This window comes from Merops nubicus, unplaced genomic scaffold, assembly GCF_000691845.1.
Source record: "Merops nubicus isolate BGI_N331 unplaced genomic scaffold, ASM69184v1 scaffold13922, whole genome shotgun sequence".
Lineage (NCBI taxonomy): Eukaryota > Metazoa > Chordata > Aves > Coraciiformes > Meropidae > Merops > Merops nubicus.
In genome coordinates, this window is record NW_008592950.1 from 12875 (window position 1) to 40772 (window position 27898).

The window sequence follows — 27898 nt, forward strand, 5'->3', positions numbered from 1 at the left end:
CACCAATTTTCAGAGAAGAAATCAGCGATGACAAGATTACAGACCAAAGCCTTTTTGCATTTGTGCCTGTGCATATTTGTGAATGCTCCTCAAGTTTGTGGGCACAGTGCCCCCGGAATGTACACACATCCAGTATGGCTGTTTGTCTAAGTATGTGCACGTGTCGGAGTTTGCTAATTAATACTGGTTCTGTGGTACAAACCATGTATGTGATTAAGTACAAACAAGTGTGTGCTGACCCATTTATTGGAAGTTAAGCTTAATGTGACTCAAGAGTTACGTGGAGGAAGGCAGAGCTGATAATGGAGTATTAGATTTTCTTATTTTTTATTTTATAGCAAATAAAATATTGTGATGTGTAAAGATTTATTTTTTTTTGCTTTCCACTAATATGTTTAACCGTTTCTATTGGAGACGTATATATCTCCAATATATATATAAACCCGGTTATGACCGGTGGGCGAACAGATCTCTTCCACACCTCTGAATACATTTTATTTATAAGTTTTCATAGTGTGAACAGTACCGTATGACAAAAATTATTTGAGGGGGAGAGTTGCATGGAAAAAACAATTATATCAGTAAGTTGAACTGAAAGAAGTTTCCAGGAAACTAATTGCAAGGGAAAAGTAAAAACTTTTAATTCAGTTCAAATAGTAGAAGGCTGAAGAAAATGACAACACATCTGAATAAGAAAATCACTTTCTGGGCGTGAAAGGTAAAAACCATAATTTTCCTTTAAGACTAAAGTTTCAGGCTTAGGTGCAGCAAGTATTTCCTTGCTTTGTTCCAAGCATATTGTTAGATTGGACAAAAGTCATGAAACTACAGCCAACTCTTGTCTGGGATTTTATTAAAGAGAAAAATACAGCAAGTCATCCTAACGTTGCAAATGACTCATCAGTGGCCTTCGGAAAGCTCCCCTGAGCCAGGCATACCGCTGATGAGGAAGCGATGAAGCTGCCAGGCCACTCCCCCAGACAGTTTCCCTCGAGGAGCGCAGCCTTCATAAAGGACGTCCCTCCAGACACTGTGTTCGTTTACTCTTTACTTTGCAGAGGGAGCACAGAAGCTGCAAGAAGGACTGTGTGAAGTAACGGCAGGAACTTCACAACCAGTTGTTTTCATACAGGAGAAGCAACTAGAAGACCATGAGGAAACTTTAAAGGTAGGGGGAAATACCTTTTAAAGTCTAGAATGTAGTTTTGACATTGAAAATTAATAAGAATATTAGCTTTCTTTTAAAACTTAAGAGTTCTTGGGAGAAGGGTGGAGGAGAATCGTTCTCTGGACGGGATCGTGGTCATGAACAGTTTCCCCTGGTAAATGGGATTTGGAGCTTGTCAAGGTCCTGGCCACTTTGGAGTGGAAGTCTAGGAAGCAGTTTTAGAGGGGAAGGTTGTAATCTGCTTTGCCTGATCTAAACTTCTAGTACATTTTGGTGAAGATTGATTTTGAAGAACCAATGAAAAATAAACAGTAGGGAATAAAAGCTGAAGTTTCTTAATCCACGTGAAAACATAAAGCATTTTTCTTAAAAGAAAACAAACTAGCATAATGTAAATAGCGAACTAAGCAAATTTCATTTTCTTTATATACATCATCAAGATACAGTTCTGAGTAGTTTGGTCTGATGAGCATGTGGGAGTTAGTCTGCCGTTCAGCTTCACACCATCCTGTTGCCACTGAGCAACCAAGAAGGCCTGCTTTGGAAAAGAATAATTCACTTCCTCTAATTTTATGTCCCTAAATATGAATAAAGTGAAACCGCATATCTTGGTACAGTATATGCTCCTTTTTCATGCGTATTCTGATTGCAGTAGGAAGTTTGAACTTGACCGATGGCCATGCTGGACAACTAGAAGAAAGGGGAACCACGCGCAGGGTAGATTCAGTGGTAGGGCCAGATATTGGGGTAGCAGAGCAGGAGGAGAAGAGGAAGGAAGATGATGTGGTTTTGGATGTTTTCGTAACAGTCACAGGTGTTTTCTAGTTTTTGTTTCTACTATTAACATGCTACCCAGGGTTATGAGATACTATTAAAACATAACTTTTTACAGGCAGATGCACAGTCCTGTGGTGCTGCTGTCTGATTTGCTGGAGGGATGGGGGATTCCTGCCGGCGATACGGCTGCACTGGCAGCAGTCTCTGGGGCAGACAGAGTTATACTCACAGAGTGGGAATAACCTAATCTCAGAAGAAGGTGACCTGGTAGACTAGGTTGAGCACAAAGGGCTGCTTAATGCAAAACAAAATTAAGATGAAAAGAGGAGCTTCTTTGAAGTTTTCCCTTTCCTTTTATTTGCTGTGACTATTCCAATAGTACTGCATCAAGTCCTACCTAGTTAGGCAGATAGAAACATTCTTTTTTGGTCTTAAAAGTTTTATCTGGACTTTATTTGATACTCACTGATACACATCAGTTGAGAAATCTTACATTTAGTCACTCCAGGTCTTGTCTAGCAGTTTCAGAGGCACTGAGAATTTTGCCAGCAACTCCAAAGGCTCCAAGGTCTGAAGCCCTGATAAACCTGAGCTTTGCAAATTAAGTACAAGAGCTCATTTTGGGAAGAATAATGAAGACAATGCAATGCCCTATGTGACATACAGTTGTCAAAACACATTTTAGGACTTATGGGTTGGTTTTCTGTGGTAGTAGTCATCTGATCAAGGAAAAAGAAAAGAATCTGTTGTGAAGCTGTAGTGATCACACTTGGTCTGTTTGGTGCCAAAGTTAGTTACAGTGCTAAACCAAAGCAATAATAAACCCAGGCATGTTACAAAGGTGTAGATATCAGAAATTGTTTTCTTCATTCAGTATTGTTCGTTCAGTTGTTAAGGCTGGTAATTGCAGATTATTACAATGTTGTATATGATTGTCATATTTTCCTACTAATATATGCAGGAGGAGGGGGAAAAACACTAACTAGGAAAGTCCAGGGCAGATAAAAAGACTAAAATAAATTAATGGAATGCCTTTGTCAGCAGGTATGTATCTGATCCTGGAGTACACAGTGTGAGGAGGGACTGGAGTTACATTGATTTGGAAAACTGAGCCCTGAGAGGAAACCCAGCACTTCGATGAATGAGAAAATTCATAGTTCAGTATCTAAGAGCTATTGAGCTATTCAAGGATGCATTAAGAAAAGGAAACTTTAAAAAGCTAATTAAAAGCAGAAGTCAGAAGATTTGGATGTGCTTATGTTCTCTTATCACAATATTTGCTACTGAAAATACTCATTTTTGAGCACTGTGGGTAATGTTTCAGTGTTCCCTAATGCTTTTTATTTTCTCTGCTTAGGCTTATAAGGAAGTCAAGGCTCAGAAATCCATGGAAATGAACGGGCAGACGCCGGGGCCGCGTTCCTACGACTATGATCTCATTGTCATCGGTGGGGGCTCGGGTGGGCTGGCAGCTGCCAAGGTAGGAGAGAAAATACAGATTTACACTTTCCAAGTAGGTGGATGACAGTCTCAACATCTTGGGTCTACGTGTCTTTAACACTGTAGGAGCATACCATTTCTGCCTGAGCAGTGGGATTTCTTTTGAGGTTAGCCCCAGTTATACAATATCCTTTTCCTGATGTTCTGAAGAAGAAAAACATAAAAATATCCCGGTATACTTCTTAACAGAGTGAAACTTACTCTTTCCTAATGGGAGGTGTTGCTTTTGGAAAACAGCAGGTAGATATCTCAACAGTGTTTATTAGTAGCTGAAATAAAATTCCACTTGTGACTGAAAATTTTTAAAACTATTCAGGATTAACATCAGGATACTTCTAGTTTGATCTGAAAGTAATACGTGTTCAGAAAAAATTACGTATGTTGTTACAGTTCTTTACAGTGGGGGAGATTTGTGATTTGTGAGCTTACCTAGTTGCATAAATGGAGATTTTGCCTATACTTAAGCACAGTGAGGATCTCACTCTTCATTTCTAGGGTCTGATACTTCCTGCCTGTCACCAAATAATTTATGATTTTTGGTTAGGATATTGCTTTTACAAGCATATCTAGAATTAATTAAAAGAATCCACAGTGGTGCAGAATATACCAGTTCTTAGAGTTGTCATTATCCCAAGTATCTGAAACATGATGAAATTTAGTGTGAATCAGTAACTCTCCTGTGCCCAACTACTGATGTAATAGTTGGGCACCTTTTGCCTTCTCTCACTGTGGTAGCAATAACTAGAAGTGAATTGAGCATTCCTAAAGGTCTTCCTTGCTCAAGACCTGCAGCTGGATTATTCCTTCAGACAGGAGGCGTCTCTTTTGTTCTTGAGATGTGAAGGAGTGAAAGAAAATGAGGAGAAAATATTTCAGCATAGCCTTGAATTCACACTGAACCTTGATCCCTTAGAGGAACTTCTGTTACAACAGCAGAGTGCAGTGCTGAGTGGTGGATTGTAATGTGCCACATGACCATAATCTATTTCAGTAGTTTACTGTGTTCCCATTGATAGAGGCACTATTGTCATGGTATAGCAAGGAAGATAAGATCTGTAAAAACTCTGAGAACCTGCAAAGAGAAGCAGACACTGGTTTGCAGAGATTGAGGATGTTTTAAGAGAGAAGAGAGTAACAGGAGTAAAAGGGGACTTGCAGTAATGAAAAACAGTTTGCAGTAATAAAAAGTCATCTGTTGGAAATTTCCACGAGGAGACTGCTGTGCTTGTTGTATACGTGTGCTAAGTTGTGAAGCTACAGCTGTGATGTTCATTGAATCATTTTTCAGCTGTGAGATAGAAAAGGTGTGTAGCTAAGAATACAAATTGCCTTATTCCTTCAACTCAGTGCGTAAAGTATATTGCTTCGTAGTGATTGTAGAGTAAAGCAGAAGAAGACAGATCAGTAAAGTTGACGTCACTATCAGGAATAATGTATTTCGAATCGGCTTCTTGAAGTGGAGCTGTTTTACACATGTAAACTTCTGACTTAGATTATTCCAATTTTTTTTAGTGAATTAACAAACAGTGCTTTAGAAACCAAAATAGAACAGAAGGATAAAATAAACCCAAAAACTACACAGCTCTTACATCAAGTTCCAGATGTCTACAATCAGGTTTGCAGCAGTTTAACTGGACTGATTAAATGTGTGCTTTTCACTATGACAAATGCAGCTTTGTGTGGATGATTTCCTTTTCCTCTCCATATTGTGCCCAGAGCTTGTTACTTTAGAGGCACGACTCCACAGTGAGTGCAAATGCTGCCAAGCTGACCGTGCAACCCAACTGCAGGCCCAGACCAAAGCACTAGGCTGCTACTGTCAGCAGACACAGGGCAGCTCTGGCCCTGAGCAGCCTTGTGTTCATGCAGCACTGCACTGAAGCCGGTAAGGTTTGAGAGCCTTGGGGGCAGGTGCTGCTGCTGCGGGTGTATTGCTCTGCAGAAGTGGTTGTATCTGTCTGTGATCTCCACTGAGGCGCTGATGCAGTGCTGTGCTGTGAGTGTAGAGCTGACTGTAAGCTTGGGAATCCATCCCTTCTACTCCTGTAAAGCTCTTTTGAGCTGTGTATAAGAGTTGGCATTATAGAATGTTAATAATGCATCACAGTCCCTAAGGACCTTTCTGAGGAACTTTCTCAGAGGTGCTACTAATGGATATAAATTAGAAATTAGCTTCCAGGCCAGCCTTGACCGACACTGGAAGCTGGAATCCAGTACACTAATATTTTGCAAAGGTGTCTACAGCCTGTGTTGTTTGAAATATGATTTGTATTTTGCACAGATACATTTGAAATTGAAATTCTTATTGTCAACTATTTGGATTGACAAGTATTACTGGTATCATAATGCTAAAGGCTGTCCAGCTGCTCCCAAACCAAGCCCAAGACCTTAGGGTACTATCCTGTCCTTGTAGTTGTTATTGCTTACGTGTCTAAGGACTCATCATCTGATGCAGCACAGTTGTGGCTACTCCAAGTATCAATTATTTTGCCACATCTTATGGGGGAATCTGCCATTGTTGTCTCTCAGGTATGTAGGGCATGCTTAAGTGTTCTCTGGTGCCAGTTGTCACTGTCAATTTTTGCCTTTTTCTTAAAAAGCACAAAGGGGACAGTAGAATCAGTATAGAAATTCCAGTTCTCAGTGTCATTTACACGCATTGATTGCAGACTTGCTAGTGAAACTTCTCAGGGGAAATATGAAATAAAGCATCACTTTTCTAGTCTGGATGACATCTGCACATCCTGACACAGAAAATCAGCTTGCTGCAGGTTGACTAGCTTGAAGAGCAAAAGTTGATCTTAACAGATAGAGATTGTACTCAAAATCAAGTGTTCCCTTCTACTACAGGAAAAAAAGATTGGATAAGTACAATCGGAATGCTTGGCTGTGTGACTGCTTATGTCTTTGTGTGATGAGGTTTCAGTCAAATATTTGAGAAACCATCTTTGAAGGAGAAACTGGATTAATGAAGAATTTGTTTAATACATTGAAAGTAAATAGCATGTTGGGAAATAGTGTGAACAAACTGGCAGGATGGAGGAGAGAAGAGGAGGTTTGACTCTCAGCAACAGAGGTTTAACTCTGTGTAACAACTGCTTCCATGCTGTTGTGCAGTAGGATGAATGACTATTTTTTACCTTTCATCTTTTTTTTCCTACTGAGTTCACAGATTAATGCTGAAGATTAATGACTGTCTGGCTGTTCCTTGCAAATCATTCTTTATTACTTAATTAAAAGTCACAAAGCTTTTCAGCAATGCACGATGTTATCATCTACTCTGAGTGTAACATCTAGTGTTTAGATCCATCTTATTTAATTTGTTTTGCAGGAGGCTGCCAAGTATGAAAAGAAAGTGATGGTGCTGGACTTTGTCAGTCCTACGCCGCTAGGAAACTCATGGGGTAAATTTCTTCTCATTGCAAACCTGTTATAAAGGAGCTTTACTCAGAGGCTCTGTTTCTTCTTTGAGATCAGCAACACTGATGTGTTAAAAACCACTTTCTGTTTCTTTCTTTCAGGTCTTGGAGGAACATGTGTAAATGTGGGCTGTATACCTAAAAAACTGATGCACCAGGCAGCTTTACTGGGACAAGCCTTGCAGGATTCACGCAAATTTGGATGGCAGTTTACAGAAGAAGGTAAGAGGAGAACACTTTCTTCCAGTTTTGTCATTTCTGCTGAGGTTCTTTTCACAGTCAGGTGTGTGTTGCATGCAAGCATGTGATGACTTTAACAATGTGAGGCAAATTCAGAGAGATTGCACATAAACTTCAGCACTTTTCAAGTCTAAAGCCACAGGGTTTATCGCTTTGCAGCATTTGATCTGTTCATTAATAGCTTCTGGTCATGTTAGTACTGGATAAGATTGCTGTGTGAATAAAAGCAATAAGGTACTACTCTGTTTCTGAATGTAACACAACGTCTAAGGGAATGCCCTAGAATGTCCCCTGTTAGAAACTTCCTCCTAATTGCAGGTGAGGATTTCCTTTCCCTCAGTCTCTATTGTTACTACATAAGAAGATGAATTTTACTTTATACTAGTTCTAATCCATGTATTTCTGAGACTGAGATTTTAGGGTGTGATTGCATAGTGGAGAACATGCAGAGGCACCTCTTGGAGATGCATAGGCTTAGTTTACTAAACAATGTCACCTGCTTACAGCATGAGTCAACAGAAAACTATTGATATCTAGTAAGTCTGCATCTTCTATGTTTAAAGTCATATCTGTTGCGCTGTGACCTCTCATGTTCGTCCAAACTGATGTAATTCTTTGAATTCCAGTAGAGTTACCCTGGAATAAAAAAGGAATTGAAAAAATAAGTGACTGGATCATGAAAAAAAAACCTTGTCTGACAGTACAGAGTTTTCTATGGAAAAATAGCTCACAGACTGGAAATTGAACTTTTCTCTCTTGCTTCTAACAGTCAAACACAACTGGATGACTATGACAGAATCTGTTCAGAATTACATTGGTTCACTGAACTGGGGCTATCGGGTTGCACTGAGAGAGAAGTCAGTCACGTATGAGAACGCATATGGAGAATTTGTTGGGCCACACACAGTCAAGGTATTCCCTAGCCATGTTTGCTGGGTCTTCCTATAGTACTTTCTGAAGAGAGATGCTTTTCAGATAGAGTAATTTCTCCCCTTCACAGAACTGCGAAATATTCAGTTTGAATTGATACTTTGTCCACAGGCAACAAATAAAAGAGGAGGTGAGAAGCTGTACACGGCTGAGAAATTCCTCATTGCTACTGGTGAACGACCACGCTATCTGGGTATACCTGGAGACAAGGAATACTGCATCAGCAGGTTAAACCAGAGAGAAATATGAAGTCATTTGCCCTGTGTAAATGCTTCATCTATAAGAGAAAGTGGCAAAGCATAAGCAGGGCTGCTTGCTTGCTGGTTTTCTTTCCTATGTAACTTTTTGTTAGGAGAAAGTAAGTGCAGGAGGATAGCTATAGACAGACTTTAAGGTGCCAGAAGCATTGGCGTCTATTAGACACCACAGGACTGTGGGTGGCTGGCTGGAATGGTTCTTTTTCTTACTGGTAACAGCAGTAACCAAGAATACTGTAAAACATGTGTGCCCATCATAAAATTAATTAATCTGCTCTGCTCCAGTTACCAGTGCATCCACTTCCTCTCTATTCCTTCTGGTTTTGAAATTTTTTTTGGGTAATGAAGAGCACTGTCTGGTTGGAAGAAGCCTCCCTGCTCAAATATCAAGGAAAGAGGGAGTTGCAATGCAGATGATGTTGTGAAGCCTGTAGAAATATATCTGCCTTCATGCACTGGGGCGATCTTGAAACTCAACCCAAATTTTTCTCCAGCTACTCAGTGAAGTTACTTCAACGTTTGGGAAAACTGATTTCAAGTGTTCGATTAACTAAGAAGAGAAAGCAAATCTAGTACAATTTTGAGCAAAAAAAAAAAGGGGTATGCGGATGAACTGTGTTTTCATATCAGGGTAACTTTTAAGTTACGTAATGTAGAAGCAGAGATTGGAATTACGGGCTTGCAAGCCTATAGTAATGAAATAAATAACTGGCATTATCCGTGTGATACCACACTAACATCTTGTATGTGTCCCTTCTAATAAGTAGTAATGAAATTAGGGGTAACAGGTAATATGGCCTGTAAAGTGGTGCTTTAAAATCACATTAAGGTGGAAGAGTCAGGAATGACAGAGTTAAAGACTACCAGATTGAAGCTGTGTGTGTAATCTTCACTGGATTCCCTGGGGGATAGGAACTATGATGTAGCCTTTAATTACACAATCACGTTTAATTCCACCACAACATTTGCAGAGAGCGTCTTTGTTTAGTATTTGTAGTTGTTGGCTGAGAAAGAGACACTTTATTTTAGATTTAAATCTTTGGAGAATTGCATTGCCAAACATTGTCTAAGTCTCTGCTGAGCAAACATGATGCCTCTGTGGGTGATGCTTCCTGGAGAAGCCCTGGTTTTATAATCTAGGTCCAAAGTGTGGTAGAACTGACATAGCTTGATGAAGCAGTTGAAAGAAATGGAAAGCAGGTAAATAAATAAACATGTTTTCTGTAATTTTGAACTGCCTCTACCTGTTACTGCGGTTTGCATGAATTTGTTTTATTGTCTGTGTATATTCGGCACTGTGTATAATGCCTTAGCAAAAGGGTAAGTCTTCAAAGAAGTGGAGATTGTATTTTTATCTTAAAACTGAACCTCTTCCTCTTCCTTTTAGCAGTCAGGAGCTAAAACTTGCAACAAAATACCTGAAGCAAGAGTCCAAGGGAAAAGAAAAATCAACCTACTTTTTTTAACAATTTGTCCTAAGTTTCTGTATAAGAAAAACCTCAGCATTTTTGTAGTGATTCAGAATTTTCATTCTTTTTCTTTGTGTGTACTCCTAATTAGAACCTTTAAATTTGTCATGTACTGATCTTTCACTCCAGCTGAATTTCCAAAGTTGTTGATTTTTTATCAGTGAGCAGGAAAGGAATAAACTCATATTCTTACAGAAGAAATTAGATAAATATGAAGCACAATACATTCTTCTGATTGTCTCTAACTTTCTTTTCTTTTTTCCCCACTTTTTTTTTTTACCAGTGATGACCTTTTCTCTCTTCCTTACTGTCCAGGGAAAACCCTGGTGGTTGGAGCTTCCTATGTTGCCTTGGAATGTGCAGGATTTCTTGCAGGTCTTGGGTTAGATGTCACTGTAATGGTGAGATCCATCCTCTTAAGAGGATTTGACCAAGATATTGCAAATAAAATTGGTGAATATATGGAAGAACATGGAATCAACTTTATTAGGGAGTTTGTGCCCATCAAGGTAGGTTCAAAGTGGTACATGACTACAATTGATGGCAATATACCTGTCGTAATGTTTGAAGATGTAGTGAATACAAAAGCTGAATTTGCAATATAGGATCTGCTATGATATAGTATGGATTATTTTGTATTTTAAACTGAGCAAGTCCACAAATTTTATGTAATCAAAAGGTACAATTTAGTCTTAATATTAAAATTTTATGAGATTGGAGAATTAATTGTTTTTAGCAGAATTAGATGGGTTAGTGTATGTTGCATTAAGAATGTTGTTACTCCAGCTCATCCTGGTCCTGCAAATTTTGAGTATACTTAAGTTCAGCAGTTGAAATTTCATGCAGGCTCATAATTAAGCAGATAGGTAATTTCCTGTAAGGTCAAGGCCAGTGCATCACAACTAGCCATATATTTCATTGCCAGTTCTCAAAGTCTAAGCCAGCAAATGCTGCGTATGTGCCCAGCACCAATGGACTATCCAGAAAAGTAAATGGGCTTTAGAAATATCCATCTACATCCTTAATCTAGCAGAGTTCTGAAATACTTGCCCAGCTTTTACTGAATTGAGTAAGAGTACTTGTGCAGCCAGTTGCACACCTGTACAGGCAAATTCAGTTTGGAAAGCAGATTAGATAAGATCTGGAGCTTTTCTCATGTAAAACAAGGATTTCAGAGGGTGCTACAGTATTTTGCTTAATTATTTTTTTTTTCACAATAATTAGTGCTTAACCATTATGAAATGGGAAATAATGTATTAAGCAGTTTTCAATTTGGTGTTAAGCTAGAGGGTTACCAAATTTAACACTTTAGGGATTAAAGCATTAATTTCAGTGGAGACTGTTCATTTTCATCCTTAGCAACATCAAGAGTAGCTTAAAAAATGCTCTTGCCAGTTACCCTGCTGTGGATCTGACCCTCTCTCACAAGTTGTAAGATATTTGCTGGGAAAAGTCGAAGTGGATGTTTCAAGGAACTTTGTTTTTATGCATGTTTGTGTTGCAGAAATCCATGTTGTATGAAAAGGAGGGATGATGATGTAGCTTTTGCATCACACTTAGCTTTTTGTAGGCTCTAATGGGGGATGAGAAAAAAGGAAGCTGGTTTTATGAGCAGATCATGTCCAGCAGATGACAAGCAGGCACCCTGCAAAGAGCAGTCCATCACCCTAGTCACAAAATACACTTTTGGTATTTTACCCTGTCCCTTCTCTTTATGCCTTTGATTTCAATGGGAATAAAATATTCAGCTCTGTTTCTACTTGAGGATATCCTTAAATTTAAAATGTTGGGGTTGTTTTTAGCAGGCCTGCTCATCTCTTTCAAACATTGTTTTTGAAGTTATGGATGTTGTGCTTATTAAAAACCTTCATGGGGGGATGTTTGAAGACAGAAGATGAATTGTTATAAATAATGCTGCCTTTGAACAGGAGCAATTTAACATTATGGTCCTTCAAAATTGGTAGGAGGGCATAGAAGGTTCGGGGTATTTTAAATTAAAAAGAAATTATCAAGGATGGGTAAAACAGAACCTTGTCAGAAAACTTTGCTTTTTCTGTCCCTAAATACTGAATATGAAGTAGAAACTAGGGCAGCTGTTGAAAAGTGCTTTTTCATCTGTAGAACGAATACTAAAGTTTCCCAGCAGTAACATCGGCATGGCACACTCAGGTGTGTACTGAGATGCACTCTTGTATGTGCCACCAGCTGTGGGAGGGAACTGGGCAACCTGCCGTGTCCTGGGAGGGTAAGGGACGGACTGTAGTGGGGGATACCCAGTCCTTTCCTCACAGCCCAGAGCACAGAAAATAACCCACCTATGTAGCTTTGAATTCCATTCACTTGTTTGGTTGATGCATTTATCAGAGGAAAAAAGGAATGTTTTTTAAAAAGCTAGTGGTGTTGCTCTTTTTGTTTTATTGTTTTCTGGTGTATATGGGTGTGGAAGGGGGTGTATTTTGAGTTTTCTTTTGTTTTACATAAACCTTTATTTTTTTTTTATTACTCTGAACAAAGAGCACAGCTGCAAAAAGATTCATCTTTGCTGCTTTTTTTTTGCTGTTGTTTGCTACAGTAGACAGTAAGCTGCTGCATCACTTGAGAGAGAATGTGCAGCTGGATCCTTAGCTAAAACTAGGAATATTTATTCCAGCTAACTCTGGGGAACTCTGAAGAGGTTTTTTTCTAAGCTGATGGTGTTTTATCAGACGTTTAGAGCCAGGTGCTGCCCTCTCCTGCAAGGCCATGGCAGCTTTATATGCCAGACTAATGTCATTTGAAACAGGGCAGAGGCCTGTACTGCTAAGGGCCAGGCTCTGATAGTGCCTTCCCATGGGTGGAAGGCACAATGGTCCTCTGGGTGCAGTTGGAGAAAATGTGTGATGGTGTTTCCAGGTCTTCCAAGAGTTCCCTTCTTCCTCACCTCCTCTGTCCCCAGCTGATACCAGCAGCTTGCATGGAGGGCTTGGACGAGAACATAGTTAACAATCAACTTCTATAAATAGAAATGAAGCCTTGCTTTGTGGTCATAAGTGCATAGAGAAAAAACAAAATGTTTAAATATTTAACTAGTAATCACAAAACTAGAGAAAGGTGAAAGTATCTTTAGAATAAATGCTTAATTTTAGGTCATGGTTAAATAGTCTCAGTGATATGAGGTGGAACAAAGATGCAATTGCATATCTTTATTTGAAACTAACCCCTTTTTTCTCTCCTCCCACCCCAAAAAAAACCTGTTGTAGGTTGAGCAGATTGAGGAAGGAACTCCTGGAAGACTGAAAGTTATAGCCAAGTCCACAAATGGGAACCAAATAATTGAAGGGGAATACAATACTGTGAGTCCTGTCCGTATACATGAAGAATGTGAAATAGCCTTCTGTTTATACGTTAAGATATTGTGAGCTGGTTTTATCCATAATTTAATTTTTAAAAAAAAAATATTTTAATCATTACAATATCCTAATTGCACACAATGCACAGGTAATTAATGTGACAAAGTCCTGGACTCCCTGGGCATGGATCCCATGTTCCTTGCCAAATCATTTACACACTTTTGAAACATGTTTCTTAGCTTAAGGGTATAGATGAGCTTGGTCATGTGGAATCAGTTGCAAGATTTTTCCTCCGTGGGATATTTGTCATAAACAATAAGTAATTATTTCTAATAGCTTTCACAGAAACTAAAGCATGTTCTGGAGTTAGCACAAAACAATGGTCTGTGCAAGAGATACAAATGTGTGCTGGGTCTTCTCAAGACCTGTTCTTTACAAAAACAACTAATGCCTTGTGGCAAGTCAGTCAGAACACTTCATGACACACTTAAAACAGAAAAATTGCAGTGTGCAGGTATGCCATTATGTTTGATTGACTGTTTCCATTACACCACTCATTTTCTTAGGCCTTGATGCTGAAAGGAAAAAACAAAAAGAGTTGTGAATAAAGTATTTGGAACTACACAGAATGCATAAAGACAAGCATTTGCCAGCCTGGGGTTTTAGACTTCAAATACTGTGTGCCAGTAACCTTGTTTCCCTGTATAGTGCATCAGTCATCTCCTAACAGGGACATGCCTCACTGCATCACATGGTTAGGTCATGATGGTGGAGTGGCTTGACTTGAACTCTGAGGACGTACAATGGGTAACAAACGTATTCATCTTGATGTGCCCAAGCCTTAGATACTAACCCTTGGTATGTAATAAAAATAATAGATACCCACATGCAAATGCACTTTTGAGGTTTTAAAAAAAATGAGTAACGTGCCTTGCTGTTTTGCAGGTGTTGCTAGCAATCGGAAAGCATTGGCTTGGACAAAGTTGGAGTGAAAATCAATGAAAAGTAAGGACAGGCGTCTGTACACCACTTGATACTGAGCTTGTGCCATTTAGTGGACTTTACCCTGTCGCTTCACTAGATGCATTTGGTTTCAGTGGGAATGAAATATTTGGCTCTATTTCTAGTGGAGAATATCCTTAAATTTGGCTACCACAATGGCAGTGGCGCATAGACATTCAAACGCCTTGAGGAAGAATTTGTTCCCTGTTTGCATACTCTTGGATTGAAGGCTCCGTATTGGAGCTGCCTTTTCTCCAGCAGTGCTGCCACTTTTGCTCTTTTGATACTGAAATATCACTTCCTAGATGCTGGGAGTCTGAAGTGTCTGTTCCATTCTGTCTAGGTTCACAGGTCAGTCTCAGCTTCTTCCAGTGACGGGGCTTTCTAGGATCTAGTTGTTCCTTGTACTCTTATTCCCATCTCCTTTTATCTCTAGTACCTCTTGGGGGCAGAGATATGTTTGTTCATATAGGCTTTTAGTTTGTGGTGGGTTTTGTTTATATTTTAATGTAAACACCACTGTATCTTTTGGGGTTTTTTTATATAGAAGATCAAAATAGCATTCCTTAAACTCAACAGTTGGAGTTGTAGATACATTTTAGGTTTTGGAGGAGTTTATTTCTTGCCTTAAGCAACCCTTGGGAACAAGCTCTGTAGAGGAACACTTCATGGTTTATGTAGTGAGATCGTTGTACCAAGGAGTGGAGCTATGGGTAATGTTTTCAATATTGGAAAATAAAATATCTTCTAGGCATGTAGGACCTAGACAATCTTCTCTTTGAAGAAAAGACAGAGGACCATGAACTTGACTTGGTAGTCCATTGAAGAACATTGCAGAGGGCAGCTTATGTATGAACACAGTGACTGATGTTGCTGAAGGGAGCTGTTGCAATGTTCTAAATAAGTAGAAATTTTGGTCCACTTAAAATTGGCTGAACCATGTTGTCTTGTAGAATAGTACACACATTTCTGTCATCAGAACACCTGTTACTAGCTTAAGAGAATGAACCATAAAATTATCAGCATAAACTGTGTTTTTGTTAACAAATAAAACTGAGAAAGTTGGAGTTTAATATGGGAGTCACCACTGGTCTCTCAAGTAACTGTGTGACTGCTTCTATGCCTGTCTGATGAGGTTTTCCTGTTACTACACGTGTTTCCTGCAATGATTACTGCACTATCTCATCCATTAATGGAGTAGGAAATCTTAATAATTAAAACCTTCCATTAGCTCAGTGCACTTGGAGCTAAAGAGCATGCTGGCTGTCCCTTAACAGCCATACCACTGACACCAGCTTGACTTGTCTCTGTGTAGAAGCCTGAGGAGTAAGTTTATAGAAACTGCTTCAGCTACTGGACTGGAATTTCAGTAGCAGAGAAATTCTTTTGTCCCACAGCTTAACTGGGGGAATGTCATTCCTCAGGGATGCCAGTACATAGCTCAGCTGGTGGTAGAGGTTTTCTGCCTGACTAAAGAATTGATTCAGGAGGTAAATCACAATTCACGGGCTGCCTCCTTATCCAGTGTGTAAATTCCTGTGGTTTTGGTCAAATTTGCACTATTTTACATTCTTGCCTGAGATGGTAAGATTGTGAATATGTCTTCTTTCCTTTATACTTCAAATACACGTCTTTCTCTTAAAGCTAAAGGTCCTAACTCCTGTAAAATTATTCACAACTCCAGTCTTGACAGCAGAACACTTGAATCTTTTTTTCTTGTTAATTCAAATTGCAGAACAGGAAAAATTCCTGTCAACGACGAGGAACAAACAAACGTGCCATATATCTATGCTGTGGGAGATATACTGCAAGACAAGCTGGAGCTCACACCAGTGGCAATCCAGGCAGGAAGATTATTAGTTCAAAGGCTTTATGCCGGGGCAACCAGTAAGGTAAGGAACCAGTTGACACAAAGCACTGTCCTTGCTCTGTTTCTAAGTGCAGAATGCAAGTCTGCTTGTTTATGGAAAACCTGGTAGGCTTTTAAGGATTAGCTTTGATGATCACTTTAATTTTCCTCTTGCAAAGATGTTACTGCAGATATGTTCTGCTAATTGTGCTGTATGAAATTAGTACCTTCTGGATTAAGCAGTAGTCTCTTTTTTTTCCTATTAAGAGGTTTTATCTCTCTGAGTATAATGATAATAAAATTAACTGAGGTAATTTAACTTTTTTTAACTCTAATGCCTTCCCTAAATGTTAGCAGTCATTCCCATCCCATTAAATGCTTTAACTCTAATTCACAGGCAGTTTACTAAACCTGCCTACAGTCCCAAAGTAGAGTGTAATAGGGATTTGTGAAGCTCTTAATTTTCAATGTTATTTCCACTAGTTTTTTCACTTCTCATCCATATGTTTTCAGTGTAATACATAGTTCTGCTTATAATTGAATATGGGCACAATGGAAAATCAGATGGACCAATAAGTCAGCATGAATTTATACCTGAAAAGTTAAATTAATTCAGTGTTCACATTTCATACGAGTGCAATTGTGGGTTTTAGTCACATTGTGCTAGTCCAAATAGGAGTAACACGGGTCCACATTTACACCTTATTTTTAAACCAGCAGGAAAGGACAATGCCTTTAAAGAACTGTTGTGCTAGCACCACTGGTGTGGGTACTTGTCTCGCTTTCTGTAACCATAGGGCATGAGCATAAAGGGTTTTCTGTTTTACAGCCTGCTGTACTCAGATCAAGTTCAGCTGTCAGCCAGATTTAGAGCTTGACTGAGTTGGTTATTTTAGGTGGGCAGGTACTTCAGTAACAGAATTCTGAATCAGTGTGCATGATGTCATTATATCAGCCAGGCAAAGTTTAAGGAAACCATAGCCAGAGCCAGATTTTTTTTTCTTGCTGCAATAGTATGGATATGTCTTAATTTACATTACATGCCAGATAACTGTCTCTCAAGGTATGAAAATCCTTATGCTGCCAAGAAGAGTATTATCTGTTTCATTGAACCCGAGAAACGAGTAACTACTTAGATGGGAACCTGACTTGCATTGCTGTTATAACAGCTGTGGAAAGGATGGTTGTAGGAAATGTAATGAAGTGTTATGGGTAGGTGGGGAAAGAATAGTAAGCAGCATGACAAAAGGAAATTCATTAGAGTTGAAATGTGCAGAAATTAAAACTACTAGAAATTAAATAGGGCTGACCAGCCTGCTAGTCTGCTATGGCAGAATGACTGATGTGGTAGATATGGGGAGAGCAGTGGATGTCCTTTACTTTGACTCTAATAAAGGCTTTTGACACTGTCTCCCATAACATTCTCATAGACAAAACGGTGAAGTACAGGCTAGGTAAGTGGGCAGTGAGGTGGATTGAGAACTAGCTGACCTGCCAGGCTTAAAGGGCTGTGACCACCATTGCAAAGACCAGGTGAAGGCCAGTCACTAGTCATGTGCCACAGGCTTAGATACTCGATCCAGTACTGTTTAACATCTTCATTAATTATCAGGATGATGAGACAGAGTGCACCTTCAGTAAGTTTGCAGATGATACAAAATTAGGGGGAAGTAACTGATGCAACCAGTGTTTATGTTGACAGTCAGAGGGACCTCATCAGGCTGGAGAAGTGGGCTGACAGGAATCCCACAGAGTTCAGCAAGGAGAAGTGCAGAGTCCTGCACCTGGGGAACTGTAACCCTGTGCACTAGCACAGGCTGAACACCCACCAGCTGGAAAGCAGCTGTGTAGAGAAAGCCTTTGGGGGCTCTGGGGAACAACTTAACCAAAGCCAGCAATGTGAGCTCATGGCAAAGAAGGCCAGTGACCTCCTGCGCTGGATCCTGGCAGAGCGTTACCAGCACGTGGAAGGAAGTGACCTTTTTCCCTCTACTTTGCTCTGGTGAGACAGGTGTGGATTTTTTGTCCGGTTTTGGGCTCCTTGGTTTGAGGATGGGGAAAGTCCATCAAAGGGCTGTGGCTATTATTAAGGGACTGGAGCATCTGACACATGAGGAGAGGCTAAGACAGCTAGGAATTTTTATACTCTGCAGAAAAGATGGCTTGGGGAGCACCTGTGTCAATGTGTATTTGTACTGATGGTAGAGAGTAAAGAAGATAGAGCCAAACTCTTTTCAGAGGTATAAAGTGGAAGGACAAGAAGCAATAGATTCAAACTGAAATGTGGGAAAATTCCATTTAAACATAAGAAAAAAACTTAGCATTGAGAGTGATCAGGCCCAGAGGTTGCCCAGGGAGGGAACCTTTAGAACACTCTAAAGCTCCAGTGAAGTCAGGGGTCAGTGTTTGCCTCCCATGGGATGTGACTGGGCACACAGCACCAGCTCTGGTTCTAGCTTCCCCCAAATGGATGCAGTTCATGTTTTTGGTGCTTTGGCATTGCCAAGATAATGGTTTTTGGATGGTGGTGATGTCTTTGCAGCATCCCCAGCTGAAAATAGCATTCTCTGTAGAAGCAGTTGAACAATCTACTTTTTATCTCCAGTTTGACCTGTGATCTAGTACTTATTTAAAACAAGGCACTGAATTTCCTCTTCTTTTTAATCTGTGCATACTAATGTCAGTGGGACTTTAAACTGTCTTTCTCTTCTCTGTAGCTTAATTTAAATCAATTAACCCAAAAAAAACCAACAGCTTTCAGAATTATGAATAATCCAGCTTTTCTTCCTGCCTTTCAGACATCAGAGTTTTTACCCAGCGTGTTCATTTTATTGCTAATGTCCTGTGGGTTTTTTTTTTGTTCTGTTTTGAATGCCACAGTGTGACTATGTGAACGTTCCAACTACAGTATTCACTCCTTTGGAGTACGGAGCCTGTGGGTATTCTGAAGAGACTGCGGTGGAGAAGTTTGGGGAGGAAAACATTGAGGTGAATCCCTTAATTTCATCTGGATTGTATGTTCCCAATTCGTATTTTAAAATAACCTTAATAGCAAATTAAAACAGTGTTCTGTGTGTAAGGGCAGGAGGCGACTGGCTACATTTTTGTCTTGGTGGTTCCTAGGCATGTCATAAAAATAGTCCCCAATTCCAGTTGCTCTGGTTGTAAATATGTTCTATTTTTGGCAAACAGGGCTTGGAGGTAGAATAGTTGGTTAAAAAAAAAATAGTTTCTTTGGGTCTGCAGATGCTTCAGGATACATTAAAGCTGGTTGTGTGCTGGAAGCAGTACATTGGTTTTAATGTCAAATTGGAGGTTTTAGTCGCTACAGTGTGGCAGATCCCTTGGTGTGGTGATTTATAAAGCCAAATGCTGTTATGCTTATTTTTCCTGTTTATTTTGACTATGCAAGGAGGTGTGTGCTTAATTTTACTCATGTGAGTGATCTCTTTTCATTCACTTTTCTGGTCAAGAGTGAAATCACACATATGTAAGCACTTAGTGCCTAAGGCTGTTCTTAGAAAATACTGTACAGAACACTTTACAGAAAGTGTGAAGGGAGGGAGTCTTGACAATAAACAACATTTATGTCCTGTGAAGATCACCTGAGGAGCATTATTTGGGGAAAGAAGCAAGTAAGTGGTGGCTTATAAAGTGGAGAAATTGTCTCCCTCTTAGTTTTGTCAATAATGTTTTTTTGACGTCGGCTGTGGAGAAAAGTAGTAAGTGTGACTTAAAAATGGCAGTGTCAAGTACTATTAACCTGACATCAGGGCAGAGGTTTAAATTCTGTTTTTCCCACAAAGTTCATATATACCCAGGCAAATGTTGGTTACTGGGTCAGATTCTTGCTGTTACATGTGTTACACTGGATCCTTCTTTGTGGAAAATGCACTTCCCATCTTCAAAGCCATTTTTGCAAATATGCCTCCAGAAGCATTTATATTGTGGCTAAATCCTAATTTAGTTTATTCTGAGCTCTATATCATGTCACTGTATTGACTTTTGCAAGCTTTAGTAGGGTTATTGAGTTGCATCTGTCATTCAGACCTGTTAAATTTCAGTTTCAGATAGTGATGATTATAAATGCTTTGTAACCAAATTAATACGGAAAAAATTTGAGCTTTCTCTCCTGGTTTGTGAAGGGACATATTTTTACTGGAGTTGTGATCAGTTAAACATCTTTCAGAGAGTAATCAATCTGAGGTTAGCTTGTAATGGGAGCTGGTGAGACTTCTGTGCCTCAAAACACCCTGTATTTTTCTGAGACACGTGCTGTGCAGGTGAGTGAGCAACCTGGGCTGCAGTTGGGAATCTGTCCAGTGATGTTGGCTAGTGCAGACAGAAAAATGCGGTTTGGAGATTGTTTTGTTTGTCTGTTGATGAGGTTTTTTTTTAATGTACTTTCCATGCTGCAGTGATACATAGTCTAAGAAAGCATGAAAAATCATGACATCATCTCTTTTAAACCCAGGCTCTGAGGCTACTTCTCTCCTTTTTCTACTCTGAGAAAAAATTGTGCCTTCATCCTGGACAGACCCAGAAGCAATACAGTTGTCCATAAAGGAAGTTTGTATTTGTTTAGTTTAATAAGAACATGGTAAACTGCATCCTGGAAGTGTAATACACTTACAGCTTCCTTTTTTTTTTTTTTTTTAAATTATTGGATGACATTAGTGCTTTTTTTGTAGATGTTTCCTTCGTTGGCATTCACCAAGGGGAAATAGTCTCACCCTGATCTCAAGTGCTCTGAATTCTATGTGCGTGGCTGATTGCTAATAAAGAGTTATTAGTTAATGGTTCATTCTTGTGCTGTGTCACAACTGTTGAAAGTTTTTACATGTGTGATTTCCAAATGCAGTTGCAGTCAGTAGTAAAGCTCCACCTGTGGAGGTAGATGAGGCAAATATAAGATAACCTGTCAAGTTTTGGAAAAATCAAGCTCTCTGCTGTAAAATTACACAACTTTTTATTTTTAAACCCGTGTTTTATTTCTAGGTGTACCATAGTCATTTCTGGCCACTGGAATGGACTGTGCCATCCAGAGACAACAACAAATGCTACGCAAAGATAATTTGCAATATTCCAGACAACGTAAGTGCATCTTTCCTGCCAGGGAAAACAGCAGCTATGGGTTCCTCATAGGGAGCATTGATAATGACAGCTATAAACAGGTTATTTTTAACAAATGAAAATTAATTTAAATTTTTCTGCCTTGTGAAATGTAATAAATACTTAGAGTGATACAAAACTTTTGTCTACACAGAAGTGGCCCTTGATAAATTCTGCCATTGCTATAAGGATGTGATATTTCTTTCATATATGTAAAATAAGTAGAGATCTGTAAGACTGTTCATAAACTTCGAAAACTAAGCAAATCAATGCATGTAAAAATGATTAGAAGTTTTATTGGTTTATCTTATTCTCCCCTCCCCAAACTGGGACATTCTTTTCTGTGAGGTTCTCTGTGAAGCTGAGGTCACTCAGAAGCCATCATAACGTGTAACCTCAGCAAATCCACGTGTCAGAAATTCTAACAGGATTAACGTATCTAGCCTGCACAAATCCCATTTAGGGCAATGATGCCAGGATTATCCTTGGACTAGGATAAAATCTCCTGACAATGGGAATGTATGGTACCTGCTGAAGCACAAGCAAAATTAAAAATTGATTAAAAGAATTGGTGTGCCCCTCTCTGAATGATCATGTCCTGTTTCATAAAAAATTAGTTTATTTTAATAATATGAATTATTATAAATAATTATATGCTATTAAAACATGCTCCTAGTGGCATAGAGTTATCAGTCCTAAAAAAAATCTGATCTATTTTACTTGTTTTCTTTTATCATTAGATACAGATTTATCTTCCTACAAGCTATAATTCTAATTAATTAGAAGAGCTTTAGACTTAGAAGTCTGTCTCACTGGACCTGGTGTTTGTGAACAGAGGAGAACTTGAGGGTGAAGTGATGTTTGGAGGCCATCTTGGGCATAGTGATCACAAAATGATTGAGCTCTTAATTCTTGGAGGAGGGCACTTAATGCTTTCTTCACCTCAGTCTGGTAAGACCAGTTGTTCTCAGGGTACCCAGCCCCCTGAGCTGGAAGACAGGGACAAGGAGCGGAGTGAAGCCCAAATAATCCAAGGGGAAGTGGTGTGTGACCTGCTGCTCTGCTTAGACACACAAGTCTATGGGGCTGGGTGGGATCCACCCAAGGGTAGTGAGGGAGCTGACAGAAGTGCTCACCAAGCCACTCTCCATCATTTATCAGCAGTTCTGGCTAACCAGGGAGGTCCCAGGGGGCTGGAGGTTAGCAAATGTGACAGCCGCCTACAAGAAAGGCCAGAAAGAGGATCTGGGGAACTACAGATCTGTCTGACCAGAGTGCCAGGGAAGGCTATGGAGATTATTCTGGGTGCCATCGTGAGACACATACAGGGCAACCAAGGGTTCAGGCACAGTCAGGATGGGTTTATGAAAAGCAGATCCTGCCTGACTAACCTGTTTTTCTTCTATGACAAGGTGACCTGCCTAGTGGATGAGGGAGAGGCTGTGGGTATGGTCCACTAAGACTTCAGTAAAGCCTTTCACACGGTTTCCAGCAGCATCCCCCCGGCGAAACTGCCTCCTCACAGCTTGAGCAGGCATAGTCTGTGCTGGGTAAAAAACTGGCAGGATGGCTGGGCCCAAAGTGTAGTGGTTAATGGAGTTAAGTTCAGTTGGTGGCCAGTTACAAGTAGTGTCCCCCAGGGCTCAGTACTGGGGCTCGTTCCCTTTAATATCTTTACCAGTGATCTTGATGAGGGGATGGAGCACACCCTCGGGATGTTTGTGAGTGACAGGAAGCTGTGTGGGAGCATAGAGATGCTTGAGGGTAGGAAGGCTCTTCAGAGAGCCTGTTTAACAGATGTGTAGATGAGGTGTTTAGGGACACAGTTTAGTGATGGGCTTGGTACTATTAGGTTAATGGCTGGACTTGATGATCTGAAAGGTCTTCTCCAACCTAAAGGATTCCATGAAAATTAAAGGCTTAATGGTGATTTAAAGTGCTTCATTAATTTGTTTCCATTTCTTGTCCTGAAAATTCGGAACATGTTTAAACATGCAGAGGTAGAGTTAAAAGATACCCTGGATGAAAAATAGTTTAGTAACTATTTGAAATTGTAGTTGCCTAGGCTTCATTATTATGGTTTTATTTTTATACGTGTCCATATTTTTAAAGGAAAAGAAAGATAATTCCGTTTTGGTTCTTACCTAATTATAGCTTTTCTTATTTAAATAATCTTTGTGCTAAATCTCAGTCGTTAGGCTTGCTGAAAGAAAAATAACTTTACACTGTAGTGAGTATCCACACTCCTTTATATGTAATATTTAGTGGGAGGAAAGGACTTTTGATACCCAACTGGGCTACACCTATGCTCAGCAAAAAGTCATTAATGCCCTGAAAGCCACTAAAGTCCACAGTAGTTGGCATTTGCTAAAGGAGACTTGCTTTTCTTGGAGAAGCAAGCTTTTCCTGAAGAAAAGCAGGTCAAGTCAGTACAGCTTGTTCTGCTGAGTGTTTGCTGAGGATGTACCATCCCTTGAGGTATTCAAAAAATGTGTGGACATGGTACTTCAGGACATGGTTTAGTGGTCATGGTAGTGTTGGGTTGATGGTTGGACTTTATGATCTTGGAGGTCTTTTGCAGCCTTAATGATTCTGTGTATGTGCAGTTTGATGTATTTTGCAATTGAACAGCAGTATAGATATGAGAAGCATGGAACAGTAGTGTCTTCCTTGTAACTGGATGTCATTCAGTTTGTTTTGTCAGTCTCTGGGTATATTATCTCCCAAAAACAGTGAACACTGCAAAAAGAGTTGTTGTCAGTGTAGTTACAGTACACTTCCTGCCACATCTGGTTAGCCATAACTCCAGCTTGTGACCTTTTCCTGCCAGCAGCTGTGAAACAGCAAGTTCTTGGATAGGTAGGCATCGTGTACCCACCTAGCTACATGATGGGGCGAGGTGCTCATCTCTACCTAGGCAGGCAGTCTTGGAGTAAGTGGAGTGGCTTGCCTGAATAGAGTCTCAGTGCATGTTTGCCATTAGCACAGACACAATCATCGAGCATAGGCCATGGGGTGTGTTAAATTTGTAGGCTGGTGATGTAAATGGAGGACTCCTGCATAAAACTTTGTAAGGAAGCTGATTCTTAAGTTCTTAGCTGAGTCTTTTCAGACAGAGAACAAAATTCTACTATCACACATCTGTTTGTGCTAATGATAGGTCACATTTCTGTGGTTACATTAATTTTTTGTACATTTTGTAAGCCGATTAATTTATATGGTCAGAGTAAGAAAACCTTACATGTTGTCTAAAGAGAACTGAATGCATGACTGCGCTTGCATTTGATTATTTCTGGTATTTAGGAGAGAGTCATCGGTTTCCATGTCCTTGGTCCAAATGCTGGAGAAATCACCCAAGGGTTTGCAGCTGCTATTAAGTGTGGGATGACAAAAGAACAGCTGGACAACACCGTAGGAATTCATCCAGTCTGTGCAGAGGTTCGTATATGAAGTCACCCCATAGCCCAGTTTTTGTAGCATTCTGGGGTAAGGTGTCGGAAATCTGAATAGGAGATCTCTACTAAAGAGGTCCAACTTCAGGGTAAAGTAGGGGGAAAGGACAGAAAATTATCTGGTTTTAATATTTAGAAATCTTAACATTTAGGTTTAATCTGGCCTATTTTTTTTCAGTGTGTTCATTAGTGAAATGTTTATGATCTACCCTAATCCAGTGTGCTCCCTACTGGAAAATATAGAAATTTCCTCCTACTCAGAGATCGTTTATGAAGGCTTCAAATACTATTTCTGCTGAAGTGGTTGTCAAAGCTAATTTTTTTAGATATATATACTAAGAATAGGCTTGTAAAGTGGCACTGTGGAAGGTGAGCAGCCACATAATTTTTCTATTAAATTCTGCCCTTTTAAATATCCCTCTCCTTTACTCTGTAGGCCTTTGATTTTGAAGAACTTTGGAAATGTTTTTGAAACATTTTATCTTGTGTTTGTCTTGCTGTTCCTCTTCAACGATGAGCTTAATTTTCTCTGTCAGTTTGGGGACAACTCCTCCCAGGTGTCAGAGGTGCTCCACTAATTTTAATAGCACTGGGACCAATTTGTATTAGCTGAGGACCCCTGCAACCTCTTGTGTTACCTGCAGGGTGTTGCAAGAGTGCACCGAGATGCCGGTCTTCAGAAGTGAAGTCTGCTTCTCTGGTTTTGTGTTTTCAAAGTGGTGCAGTCTAAGCAATACAATGAACTCCATTCATTAATGTGATGGACTGCTAGCAGTCTGAACCATCTTCCAAGCATCTGCAATACAGATTCTGTTTTTTTTTCTGTAGTGTCATCTACTGGAGTTCATGGTGGCCCTTGAAGAGGGGTAGCAGGTCCTTATCTTGCCAGGGACCCCGTGGAGGGGGAACTCTGAAGGAGGCATTCAAACCGGTGAACTCAAATGGGATATTAGCATACGCAGTGTGAAGAGATAATGACAGTCATAATTTATTCTGGACATCTGAGCTGCTAAAATTGAAACTGCATAGAATATGATTAGACATAATTTAGGGAGGTAATTTCAGATAATCATATTTGAGTGGGGGAGGAAGAAATTGGCTCAGGAGAAATAAACTATTTAAAAGCTCCAGGGAACAGTGATCATTTTTAGTGCCAGTCTTCAAAAGGGTTTTTTTATGCCTGTTACTTAATTTAATCTCTTAAGCAGTAAAAAAAAAAATCAAAGTGCAAGATGGTACTCTTTGATTTTTAAAAAATTCTTTAAAATTGTTTGGAATTTGTGAGGACTGCACAGAATCTGGATGAATAGAATGATGGATAACGTTGGCGTTATTTTTATCTTACATCCATGTAAAAGCTAAGGAAAATGAAGTCTGAACTGGGCAGGAAGGGGAGAGTGTTGCAGGGTTAAATGCTGATGTCTTCACTGGCATTAGCATAATTCAGTGCTTGAGGAGTCTCCTGTGAAACGTGGTATTACTTCACCTGAAGAAGATGTGAGACTGAAGGAGGGTCCCGTTTCTCACTGCTTACAATTTAGAGCCAGATTTCAATTTTCTTATTTGAGCAGCATTTTATTCTGCAGAAAACAGGAGTTCTGAATGGAATTTCTTGCAAGGCAAACTACCAATAACTGGAGGTGGTAGGACCTCAGCCTTACAGAGAATTATGTCTTCAGCCTGGGCTGTACTCTGCTGCTCAAAATACAGACATGTATGATCGAGCACCTGTGATGAAGAGAAAGTGTCTTCTGAAAGCTGGGATGGTTCTTTGAGTTAGCTAACGATGGCTTTCCAGACGTTGGATCTCAGGTTCTGTCTTCACTTGAGTAGCTAACGTGTTCTGTCGAAACCCCTCATGTTTCCAGTAATTACCAGAGTCCCCAGCTGGCTGTGAGCGCTGAGGAGCTGTGTGGTCCCTGCAGCCGTGGGAACTGGCGAGCACACCCAGAACTTGCAGTCAGGCCAAGAAGAAAGCAGAAAAAATTTGCACTTTTTGATCTTTATCTTTCAAAGTGAAATAATAGTAAATGAAAAATCCCCATATGTTGTCAGTCTGTGGATCAGAACTGAAGAGTTACCAACCCTGTCTCAAGCCATGTGCTGTAGTTTAAGTATCTTGCTGTTCTTGTGCTGTGTGTGTTAGACGTGCATTTGTCTTCCTGATTTGTGCATAATGCTTTATGAACTTACAGAAGGTGGAAGAGATATATCACTCTTACTTTTCTCTGAAGAGCTGCTAGCAGCCTTAATGCAGCAAAGCTTCCACTTAGAGAGCTGTAGGGCCTTCAGATCCCCGTTGTCTTTAGGTACTTCAGTGTTATTTGCATAACTGAAATGAGTATGTACTTTATGCTGGGCTGAGTTTATTCTTCCTGAGAGATGCCTTTGATGATAGCTAATTATTGCAACTTTGAACCATTTAGGTGGAAGTGGTTTTGATTTCCTTTTTTCCTTTCTATATTATATCTATCTATGCAAAACTATGCAATTATTTGCATAGCAAAGTTCTAATATTAAAGAAGCTCTTGTAGAATTCTTGAATTTTGGTCCCTTTTCACTTCACAACAATTATTTTTGAATATGTTGTTTTCTTTAATACAACTTGAAAGTAGTAAAGACTTTTTCAAATTAGGTTTACTAAGTGTTTCTTAGCTATTGCTCTATAGTATCTAGAAAGGTACTGAGGCAAAATGCACGTTCTCTCCAAGTGCTGTAGCCTTGGGTTGACTTCACTTTCCCAACAAAGAGGTTCTCTTTGGGTCATAAAGATACCTACTAATTAGGTGTCTGGACTGGAGTTTATTATTGCTGAACTTGTTCCCACTGTAAAAACTTAGGAGCATTAAGACAAAAGGTGGTATAAAGCCATGTGACTTCCATCATTCTTTCTTTCCCTCTGTTAAATGAAGACTGTAACATAAATAAAAAGAACAAAGGGTATTTGTATGTGTGTGTGCTGTTTAGTATCAAGGATTTAAAATTTATGTTTTTCATTAGTATTTTATTACTTTAATAAATGGCTGTGGTTTTGAGCTTTATGCCCAAGTTGATCTTCCAGAAGATGATTTTTTAGCCATACTAAAAGTCTTCTTTTTTCTTTCTTTTAAGATATTCACCACCCTGTCCGTGACTAAGCGTTCTGGTGAAAATACCCTTCAGGCTGGATGCTGAGGTTAAAGAGCCCCCATTCTTGTTATTGCCAGAGACTGACTTTGATCGCAGTGTCTGACTCCTGCAAGTCAGAAGAAAGGTTTTGGGAGAAGTCAACCTCTGACGCCTGCAGAGATGCGTAGATCTTAACCAGGGCATGCCATCATCTGAAGGAGAGCTCTGTGGGAGTTGGTCACTTGCGGTGGTCGGCTGGCGATTAGCAGTGCAATGGGAATACTGA

General features: G+C 39.7%; 1 protein-coding gene across 1 annotated transcript; it reads left to right on the plus strand.

Annotated features, from left to right (window-relative positions):
- Window positions 1–997: 997 nt before the first annotated feature.
- LOC103768174 (thioredoxin reductase 1, cytoplasmic-like) lies at window positions 998–27678 on the plus strand. The gene is given in 15 exon segments (XM_008935312.1): window positions 998–1168; window positions 3303–3425; window positions 6777–6849; window positions 6967–7086; window positions 7874–8016; window positions 8146–8261; window positions 10044–10269; window positions 13000–13092; window positions 14035–14054; window positions 14056–14094; window positions 15827–15983; window positions 18821–18928; window positions 20939–21034; window positions 24356–24490; window positions 27616–27678. Coding segments are annotated over 14 exon segments (1482 nt in total). The 5' UTR covers window positions 998–1168; window positions 3303–3332.
- The last annotated feature ends 220 nt before the right edge of the window (window positions 27679–27898 follow it).